The 10,769-nt window shown below is 47.5% G+C and overlaps 1 protein-coding gene across 1 annotated transcript in view; it reads left to right on the top strand.

The window, feature by feature from the left end:
* The first annotated feature begins 472 nt into the window (after positions 1-472).
* Positions 473-10,769, top strand: part of SERPINA12 (serpin family A member 12) — a 32,705-nt gene continuing 22,408 nt past the window's right edge. The window contains 4 exon segments of the mRNA XM_012555636.1: positions 473-1,091; positions 3,589-3,699; positions 3,702-3,858; positions 8,453-8,597. Coding sequence (XP_012411090.1) covers positions 473-1,091; positions 3,589-3,699; positions 3,702-3,858; positions 8,453-8,597 — 1,032 coding nt within the window.

Below are 10,769 nucleotides of genomic sequence, written 5' to 3'. Positions count from 1 at the left end.
TGCGTTTCCTGAGAAAGCTGCCGATTGAAATGATTTTGGTCTTACTATCTATCATTCCTTAACCAGTGTGGCAGAGGGATGGAGTATTATGATGGCCTGGCCTGAGTCACATGTCCCCACTGTGGGGTATTCTTGTCATGGCACCATAGAGTAGACAGGGGCAGTTCCTCAAAAGAATTGAGGTACTGTTACCATAAGAAGGGGAGGTACACAAACAAGAGCTGTTTCCTATAGTCACGCCTCTCATTTATGAAATAAGGACAATCATTTCTCATCCCCAGGGTGATTTTTATAGGTTAAATGCTATATGCATGTCAAAGTACTAATGAATCACAATGCACAGCACACACTGGTCATTATACTGCTTCTTCCACCCAGTCTTCCTTGTGGATAAGATTGGGGCAATAGAGCCCTTTTTTTGTTTGTTTTCTAACATCCAGTCTACTTCTCAGCAGGACAATCTCCAAGGAAAATGAAACCCATACCGGGTCTGGGCCTGCTTCTGGCTGGCCTAGTGGCCGTGAAAGGTCTTCCACAAGACAACCTCTCTCCAGATAGTCATGTGGCTGTGTGGAAGGGAAGGCAGGCAGCCCAGGAGCTTTCAAGGAGGAACACAGCCTTTGGCTTTCAGCTCTTCAAGAAGCTGTCTGCTAGCAGCTCCAACAAGAACATCTTCTTCTCCCCCTTAAGCATCTCCACAGCTTTCTCCATGCTGTGCTTAGGTGCCCAGGATTCCGCTCTGGATGAGATCAAGCAAGTCTTCAACTTCACTGGGCTACCGGAGAAAGATCTTCATGAGGGCTTCCATTACCTCATCCAGAGACTGAACCAGGGGGGCCAGAACTTCATGCTGAACCTCTATAACATGCTGTTCATAAAATCGGGGCTGCAGCTAGAGTGGACGTTTCTGACAAATATCAAGAACCTATACAATGCAGATATAATTCCCGCTGACTTCCAGAACTTAGAAGTTACTCAGAAGAAGATCAATGACTATGTTAGTCAGGAAACTCATGGGAAAATAAACAACCTGATCAAGAATATAGATCCTGGCACTGTGATGCTCCTTATAAATACTATTTTCTTTCAAGGTAAGGCTTCGGGCTTGTTGGCATGAAAGAATGAGTAATAGACTTAGATTAAAAAGCTGGGTTGGCCGCTTGCTTGCTCTGTGACCTTGAAGTCCCATGTAATTAATCTCTCAGAGCCCCACTTTTCTTATCTATAAAATAAGTGTCATGATACATAGCTCACAAGGCAGTTATTGGGATTCTCTATGTGAAATGAGCTTTGTAAAGTTTAAATTATCCTCCAAATGTGCACTTCCATTATTACTGATTATCTTAACACAATATCGGTTGTAGAGATTGGGGTGACATTCTTATCCCCATATCCCCATTTTTTAGATGATAAAAGTGATATTCAAAGAGAGATTAATTGACTTACTCAGAGTTACATAGCCAATAAATGAGAGTCAAGACTAGAACACACTTCTTTTGGCTTGTGGCTGTGCACTTTCCACCACTCCAAGTAAACCCCTAGGATGGTGATGGCAGTGGTGTTAATGACAGTGGTGATTATCACTGGGTGGGAAGTTGGTATGTTTATCAGACTTTGTAGATTCTCCAAGTCTGAGTTTGAGAGACTGAAAATAAGATGGAAGCATGTTCCAGATTCCAAGCTTCATCTTCCACCACCACACACACAGTCACACACACACACGTAGGTAAGAATCAAAGGCCAGTACTCCTCAGGCCAGCCAAGATCACTGCTGAGCTGTCAGCAACATGGCTCTGAATCTGAAAGCTCAGGCCCACCCAAATCCAGAGGGAGACTGATGGCTAGAGAGGAATAAAGGGGTGCTGATTGCAGACTGATACTTCAGTCTACCCAAAACAGAAAAAGAGAAGGGAGAATCTGGAATTTCCCAAAGTTCCTGCATCCCCTAGATCACAACAGGAACAAAAGCAACAATGACAATGCTAATGATGACTAGCATGCACTAAATACTCTCTATACACAGTCACTGAGCTTATCCCACTCAGTCTCACAGCAAGCCTATAAAGTATCTATTAACATTCTCATTCTACAGATAAGGACACGGGGGCTCAGGGAGATTGAGACACTTGTCTGATGTCATACTTCTATAACAGTGAAGTCAGGATTTGAACTCAGGCAGATGGCCCCAATACTGTGGAAGAGCACAGAGTGTAAGGGTGAAGGTGAAGTTCTCACCCCTTTCCTCTTGGTTCTCAGGGATTCATACACACAGCTAACGAGAAATCGCAGGCTCTTGTGTCTACTTCTTTGCCCTCACCCAGTGAGGTTGAGAGTGCTGGTAAGACTCTCTCCCTACTACAGGCACAGGATGTTTTGATCCCATCCTCTTAGTTATACTATCTGGACTCTAAGGGCCTTTTTGCTTTGTGTTCATGATAGCAAACATTTAAATGAGAACTACACCAAGAGCAATGATTTTTTTTTTTAACTGAGAAAATGTCTTCCAGAGTGGATCCTTTTAAGCCACCTTAATTTCTTGCTCAGTTTTATATGAAAATGCAGTTAAACTGCCTAGAAATTATTTTATTGGCGTCAGTGGCTTTCCATGCAAATTTTACAATAACATTTGATCACTTTTTGTTGTTTTTGCTTCATTTTGTTTGTGTCTCTATCAAACTTTACCAATCATGGCCTCTGCCACTGCAAGTTTTATTTTGTAGCCATTATTCAGACAAAGTCCAATTTAGCCTTGTCCAATTTTTCCAATCTATATTTTGTAATGTTTAATTATTCCATAAATATGTGGTCAAACCAACTGTTATCATGTGCAGTTTTCTTTGTTGCCAGGTTTATTTTGTATCAGTTATTTCTACTAAGTCCATCTTTTTACATGTCAATTCTTGTGGGTTTTGACTTTAACAGCAAGATGCCATTTTTTATGGTACAGTTTTATTTGGTATTGGTTGCATCTACTGATAATAGTCATTGTGAATTTGATGAAAGGCAGCTCTCTTGTATCCATTTCTTGCAGCAAAGAACATCATCAAGAAAAAGGCCCAGTCTGAGATTATGCCCAATGAGGTCAAAGCATCCTCAGGTCAAAATGAAGGGCTAGGGCCCAGATGCCTGGCTTTGGGTGTTCACAGCTCCTCAGCAGGCTCTCAAGGGCAATCGGCTCCTTTAGTTTTCTTAGCCTCACATAAGAGTGGCTCCTTCCGGGGATGACTTAGAATAGAGTGGAGAATTTTTACTCAGGTTAGACTCAAAATAGTTCCTATTGGGTGTAGCCCAGTCCCCTCTGCTAAGACATAATCCCAGGGCTTCCTCAGCCTCAGGAGCACCCAGGCATAGGGAGCCTGCAGCTCCCATCTCAGCATCCCATCTCAGTCCTGGTTTCCTTGGGGACTGATAACCAGGCCCCAAGATCCCCTTACCAGGAGACTTCAGGGCATGACATGGGGGTGGGACTCCTGGGGACTTGCCCTGGTATCGTAGAGCCAATGAACCCAGAGACCAGTGGTTTTCTTGGTCCAATCACCTCTTCTCCCTCCAGCACTCATGGTCACATTGTTCTTCTTCAATCCTAAGCCACGTGGCAACATAAGTTTGATCCGAAAGCAACCAAAGTAGAAGGCTTTATGCTGGACAAGAACAAGTCCGTGAGAGTGCCCATGATGTTCCGCAGGGGCATATACAAGGTTGCCATGACGACCGGCTCTCCTGCACCGTCCTGGAAATACCCTACTGGGGAAACTTCACGGCCATCTTCGTCCTTCCCGACAAGGGCAAACTGGAGAGCGTGGAGAAGGGCATGGTGGCCAACGTATTGGCCAGATGGAAAAAAATAATCACGTGGAGGTAAAGAGGTTGCCTGGTGCACCCAGCTTCTTCCTTCTTCCCCGCTTCCCTCCTACTCTCTTTACTTCTTCCACCACAGATTTATTGAGCAATTACCCTGTGGCTGGCTCCTATTCTAGGCTCTATGATGATCTTATATTTTGGTGGGGAGTAGACAGAGACAAATTATATGAATACAGTGAAACACTTGCTCTTCTAGGGAGCTGTATAAAAATAGTGGGAGCACAATGAATGGAGCAAAAAACTTGGCTAGAGGGTGGTCGTCAGGGACAGCTTTATAGAAGAGGTGACATTTAATCTAAGTCTTCAGTCTGTGTGGAAGGAAGAGGAGCTATGGAATTCTAGACAATGGGGAACCCCAAGGACAAACACTTGGGGTGTCAAAGGGAGTTGTGAGTTGTTCATTGTGAATAGAATGATATTTTCAACTGTGGTGTCACAACGAAACCAAGGAGTGGGTCCCAAGCGATTTATAACTAATAACGGTTGAAGAGCCAAAGTATTTTTCTTTTAAAGCATAAAATTACAGCACACTTAAGGTAATGTTACAGAATCTCTCTCAGACACTCGACTATGGTAGATTTTCTTGGGAAGGTAAGAGCTGGTGTGAGAGTTAAGTTCTGGGGACTTGGTGTCAGTGTGGGCACACATGGTGCCTCAGGGGCATAGGGGGCAGTTGTGGCAGGTGAGGAAGAAAGGGCAGTCCCACTTATCAGAGACAACATCAGTATGTCCTCCTCCCCTGCTTTTCACGTTGTCTCTTCCACCTGGGCCCCTCCCGCCTTCTCATCCCAAAGGTCTTTTGAGAACCAACCTTGGTCATGCCTGACGTGCTTGTAGGTGGGAGATGGTCTGAGCGAGGTGGAGACAAGTTTAGGACTGAGCTGGGCTGCCTGTGAGTGAGAGCAGAACTGAGCTGGTTCGTCTCTCTGGAACAAAAAGAACAAATTTCTGATATCTAGAGTTAGCTGAAAACTCACGGAAGGGGAATTCTGGTTCTGAATGCTTCAGATAAAGTCACAGTTCTGCCAGGGGCAAAAAGCAGCAGGCTAAATGGCAGGCTGTCCCATGGGAGCCATTGGCTATGGAAAAGGGCTTCAAGAGCCAGATTCGGAAACATTCCCCCACACCCCGAGATGAAAACCTGGGGGCTGCAAGTGTTGGCAGAGTCTGGCTTCTGAAACAGGAGGAGGAGCCTGGGTTCCAACCCCAGCTGAGACCCATTTTTCTCATCTGTGATGTAACCTCTCACAGGACTGGATTAATGAGAGGATTGGAATGACTGGGTGGTGCTAATAGTTAACACGCTCCACTGCTAACCAAAATGTTGGAGGTTTGAATCCACCCAGAGGCACCTTGGAAGAAAGCTCTGGCTATCTACTTCCAAACAGTCAGCCATTGAAAACCCTATGGAACATAGTTTTACTCTGACACACATGGGGTCACCATGAGTCAGCCAACTTGACAGCAACTGGTATTTTTTTAATGAGGATTAAAAAGTGCCTTAGCACAGGCTTGCCCACAGGGGGCGCTCACATCTCCATCTCCCTCCCATTGGTCGAAGAGGCAGAGGCCCAGGCTGCTCAGCAGATCTTCTGAACCTCAGGTTTATGGACGAACAGATGTCAGAAATTTGATCCTCACATCCTAGGGTGAACCCCAACATGGTAGCTCACCCACTGATGGTGAAGGCACAGCCCTCTTAACATGGGGGTGCCCCGGAAGGGGCTGGCCGTGTTCTACCAGGAGTCTTAGCATTCACAGAGGTGTCGGGGGTGGGGGCTTTCCAGCAGGTGGAGAAATGTGAGGGTGAAAGGAAGGTGGAAAATGGGAGGGACCCAGGCCCTCCACCCCCACTTCATCCAGTAGTCCCAGCATCATGCATCTTTGATTCCATGGATCACATTTCCTTTAATATTCAAATGATAGTGATTGAGACTCTGCCAGTGGACTGCTAGACCTCAGCATCTTCAGTGTGCCCTACCCCCTTCTCCAAGTTATTCTGGTAACTCCCCAGGAGGCCATACTTGGGTGCTGGCACTAGGTCCTCATGTTCCCCTTGCCAAGCCTTCTCTCTGGAGCCTCTATTGCTGACCATGTCCAGATAGTCTAGGGAGGCAGTTGCCATCTTTCTGGCTTTAGGAGAGGCTCCTCCTCCCTTTGCTCCTCTTCCAAGTGTGGGTAGAGCCTCCATGACTTCTGGCAGGCCAGCTCAGTCAGGCATTACTGGAGGTTTGGGGGTACTGAAGCCAAAGTCCCTCATAGGGGCCCAGGGATAACTTACAGTGCACAGAAGTGGCTTCTCATGGAGTCCAGGTGCACGCTGCTGTCATGGTCTCTTTCTGGGTGCGCCCTCCCCAGCTCCTGGTCTGCCTCCACTGACAGACCCCCATACCCCTACCACACTTGGGCTGGTCCCTGCATCTCCATGCCTTGAGGCCAGGAGGACCTTAGAGAGGACTGGTGAAGTCCTACCTCCCCAGTCGCTTCCCCCATGACTGACCTAATCCCCTTGTGGGAAGCTCCATGCCCTCTAACAGAGCAGTGAACTTGTCCATGGTGGTTCTAGGAGGAAAACTAAGTGTCATCAGAACTTGATAGGTCAACATTCCTACATTCTGAGCTCATTGTGTCTGGGAGTCAAGTTTCTTCTTATCTGGAGGAAGGGCAGCTCATCCTGACCACTTATCTATCCCATGCTCTATGGTGGAGTACAGTGGGGTTGAAATACTCCCATGTGTTCTTTCTTCCGTCCCTAATGTTTTGGAAGGCCTAGTAGAGGCTAAAGAGGAAAATAACCTTTCCTTCCCAAGAGATGTAACCAAGCCAACAGACACGCACCTAGAAGATACGCCAGATGCACACGTAGGAATGACTTTGGAATGTAGGTTACTGATAACTTCAGTGTGGCCTCCGCACAAAAGGCAAATGCTGGCTTTGTATTTGCATCATTAGAGGTCTGCTCTAATTCCTTCCCAGAGGAGAAGTTCCATGTTTCCTAAGGCCCAAAACTGCTAGGTGACTGAAATATCCATTTTTCTGTTAAAAACTTTTCAGTCCACCCCAGCCAGCATACCTTGTCACAGTTTTATATATTTATTCGGCTTCTTCCCAAAATAACATTTGGGAGAAGGTTCTCCTGCTAAAAAGTTGTCAAACCACTTCTCTGGGCTAGAAGTCAATAGACTATGGCCTGTGGGCCAGATTTGGCCAGCTGCCTATTTTGTTCACAGATGCACCTCAAGTGCCTAGAACAGCGCCCAGTATACATTAGGCACGTAATAAATATTTGTTGAATGAATGAATGAGTGGAAAGATACATTGGGCATGTAGATGATATGTAAGACATGAAACTGAATGTGATCCCCTAGGGAAGGAGTAAAGATAGAAGAGAGAAAAAGACCAAGTTCTGATTCTTGGAGCACCCCGACAGTTAGAGACAGGGGGATGTGGTGCAGCCAGCAAAGGGCAAGAGAAGGAAGGGGGAAACCTTGAGGGGTTAGACTTGGCTTGGAATCCTCCAAGAGGGAGGCAGGCATCAACCAGTCAGGCATTGCTGGAGGTTTGGGAGTACTGAAACCAATGAGAACTGGCTTCTGGATCTAGCAAACTGGACGTCCACATCGACTCAGTGAAGTGCCATTTTGGTAGAAAGTTGAGGACAGAAGCCTGACTGGAGTGGGTTGAGGTGACAACAGGAGGAAGTGGAGATGCCTTTTCAGGGAGATTTTCTGTAAAAGGGAGAAAAGAAATGGGCTGGAAGCTGAAGGGGTGACTCAGGGCCGAGGGAGAAGTTTGTTTTTGCTTCTTAAAATGGGAGTTGTCACAGCATGTAGTCTGCTCCTGAGAATGATCAAGTAGGTTCCACTCATGGAGGATGCAGGAGAGAGAGGAAACAGGCAAGAAGGAGGTCCTTGGAATGGCGAGAAGAAATGAGGTCCAGGTCCACGTGGACAGGGATCGTGCAGGTGCTTCAGGGAGACTAGGCACCAGGCTCTGGGCCAGGAGACTGGTCCAGGTCGCACCCACAGAGGATGTGGGGCTACTAATTCAATAAGAGGAACATTTGCTGGTCACTGACTGCCTGCAGGCCACCTTGCATGCCTTTGCTTTAGCACTCTGATTGTCCTGTGGATGCAATGTTTATCATCACTATTTTCAGACAAGTAGCTTAGAGAGGTAAAATGATCTGCTATGAGACAGAGCTCATGAAAGGCAGAAGGGATTTGAACTCAGTTCTGCCTAACTACAAATCTGAGGTCCTGCTGCCTCTAGCATCTAGCCTGCTGGGGTCATTGTTGGCTCAGGGGTTGAGCATGGCTGAGTCTGAAGTGGGGGGATCCTCAGTGGCTGCAGGTGAAGGGACCCTGAGAAGGTAGGGATTTGACAGCCCTTCCTGAGGATGAGGGCTCTGGGGCAGGCTTCATAGGAAGCAGGGATGTAGTTCAGAGAGCAGAGGGTGTCTTGAAACCAGGGTCCAAGGGGGTAAGGAGTCCCTTCTCATTCCATGTAGAGAGAAGATCTGAGGCCCTTCGGGCCTGCCTTGGATAATGGTAGGACCCACTACTCACTTTTATTACTTCCAACTGCCCAGCCTTGTAGATGTGTTCGTGCCCAAGTTCTCCACCACTGGTACCTATGACCTGAAGAAGGTACTCTCCCAGATGGGCATCAGGGAAATCTTCGAGAATGGTGGCCTCACCGGGATCTCCCCTCACCTCAGCCTGAAGGTTAGCCAGGTAAGTCTGCAGGGAGCAGAGGGAGCCTTCACACAGCCCTGGTCAGGGCCAGCTGTCACCTCGTTGTGCGAGCAGGACCCATCTAGCTGTCAGACTGGGCTCATATCCCAGCTCTGTCCCTTACAAGCGTGTGATCATGGGCAAATCACGTAACCTCCCCAAGCCTTGTGCTTCCAACCTTTGACACTGGAAATGTCAGCCTCCTGGTGCTATCTTGAAAGTCAATTTAGTGCACCAAACACTTACTAAGCTCTTCCTATAGGCCAACAGGAGCCCTGGTGGCACAGTGGTTAAGAGTTAGGCTGCTAACCAAAAGGTTGGCAGTTTGAATCCATCAGCAGATCCTCAGAAACCATACGGGGCAGTTCTACTCTGTACTATAGTATTGCTATGAGTCAGAATCAACTCGAAGGCAATGGATGGATCTGGTTATTTTTTTTTTTGGTTTGATAGGCCAAAAAGAAAGCCTGGTAGTGCAGTGGTTAAGCGCTCAACTGCTAATGAAACGGTCGGCAGTTCGAACCCACCAGTCGCTCAGTGGGAGAAAGAAGTGGCAGTCTGCTTCCATAAAGATTACACCCTTGGAAATCCTATGGGGCAGTTCTACTCTGTCCTATAGGGTCACTATGAGTTGAAATCGACTCGATGGCAATGGATTTTGTTTTCTTGGTTATAGGCCAACAGCAGCATAGTCCTGGAACTGGTCTAGGTCTGACCGAGAGCCTCTCTCAAAGACCTCACAGGCTTGTTAGGAATAACTCGTAAACATGCTCCGCATGAAGAAGAGATACGTGAGCAGAGGGTCTTGTGGTCTCCAGGAAGGGTGAACCTCTGCATGTCTGGGGCAAACAGAGAGGACCCGATTTAACAGATAAAATGCACGGCGTAGAGTTAAATTTCAATTTCAGATCAGTAATGAACAATTGCTTAGTATAAGTATTGCATGGGGCATATATTGCATGGGACATACTTACATAGAAAAAAATTGCCGTGCATCTGAAATTCAAATTTAAGTGGACATCCTATATTTCATCTAGCAACCTTACTTTTGGATTAAAAAGGCATTGAACTGTGCTTTGAAGTAGGAGGAAAAGAGTTCAACAGGCAAGGATAGGAGCTGGAAGGGTCTTCTAGCAGAGGGAACTGCATGGCCAAAGTCTGGGCGTGGAATAGAAGAGATGTGAGTCTACGTCAGTAGTGGAGTGAAGGGGGGACTCAAGCCAGTCTGGGAGGGACCAGGTTATAGAACTGGGCAGGCTGCTCTGAATCGGTACACACTGAGGAGCCACCAAATGTGTTTGAGTAGGGGAGGGCCGTGAGAGTGCCTAACACGAGCATGTGGAATGCACGGTTAGTATGTGAATGGGCAAGAACCAAGCCTTGGTGCTTCATTCATCATTCAGCCAGCTAATACTAGGCACCTCCTATGAGCCAGGCCCTTGCTGGGGACACGGAGAAACGGTCCTTCCCTACAGGAGCAGACATGCTGTTTCTCTACAGAGTGGTCAGTGTGGCAGTAGAGGCAGCCCCATGAGAGCTCACAGGAGGCCCCTACCCGCCATCTTGCAGGGATGGTTCACAGCAGGAAGGGCACAGCCTGAGCTGAGGTGTGGAGATGCCTATGAGCTATTCCAAGGGTGAAAGTTAGCATTCATTTGGCACAGACGGCATCAGGCACTGTGCAAATATAGTTCATTTCATCTTCTCAATCTTCCCCCATTGGGTGAGGAGTGAGAGATTCAGGGAGGTCAGGCGATCTGCCCAGGGTCACAGAGGTATGTAAGTGGCAAGCACGGGATTCAGACCGAGGGCTGCCAGCCTCCATGGCCTCCTCTGGGTGCTAGAGGGTTAAACACCCTGCAGAGTGGTCAGTGCTAGCTCTGAGGCCCTGGACTGGCCTTGCTGCACCCTTCCACCATGACTGCTGAAGAGGGTGTCCCAGGGGGAACAATAAGCACTTGGACCTTTTGGGGAGTGTAAGGAGACTTCGAGAGTTCCTGGGTGGTGCAAACGATTAATGCACTCAGCTGCTAACTGAAAGGTTGGAGGTTCAAGTCCACCCAGAGGCATCGCAAAAGAAAGGCTTGGTAAAGATTTACTGGCCTGACAGACGGAGAAACCCCGAGAGTATGGCCTCCGGACACCCTTTTAGGTCAGTGGTGAAGTCACTCC

This window comes from Trichechus manatus, unplaced genomic scaffold (genome assembly GCF_000243295.1).
Source record: "Trichechus manatus latirostris isolate Lorelei unplaced genomic scaffold, TriManLat1.0 scaffold00045, whole genome shotgun sequence".
In the NCBI taxonomy this organism is placed as follows: domain Eukaryota; kingdom Metazoa; phylum Chordata; class Mammalia; order Sirenia; family Trichechidae; genus Trichechus; species Trichechus manatus.
The sequence above is the reverse complement of the archived record's forward strand: the minus strand, read 5'-3'. Positions and strand labels throughout refer to the sequence as shown.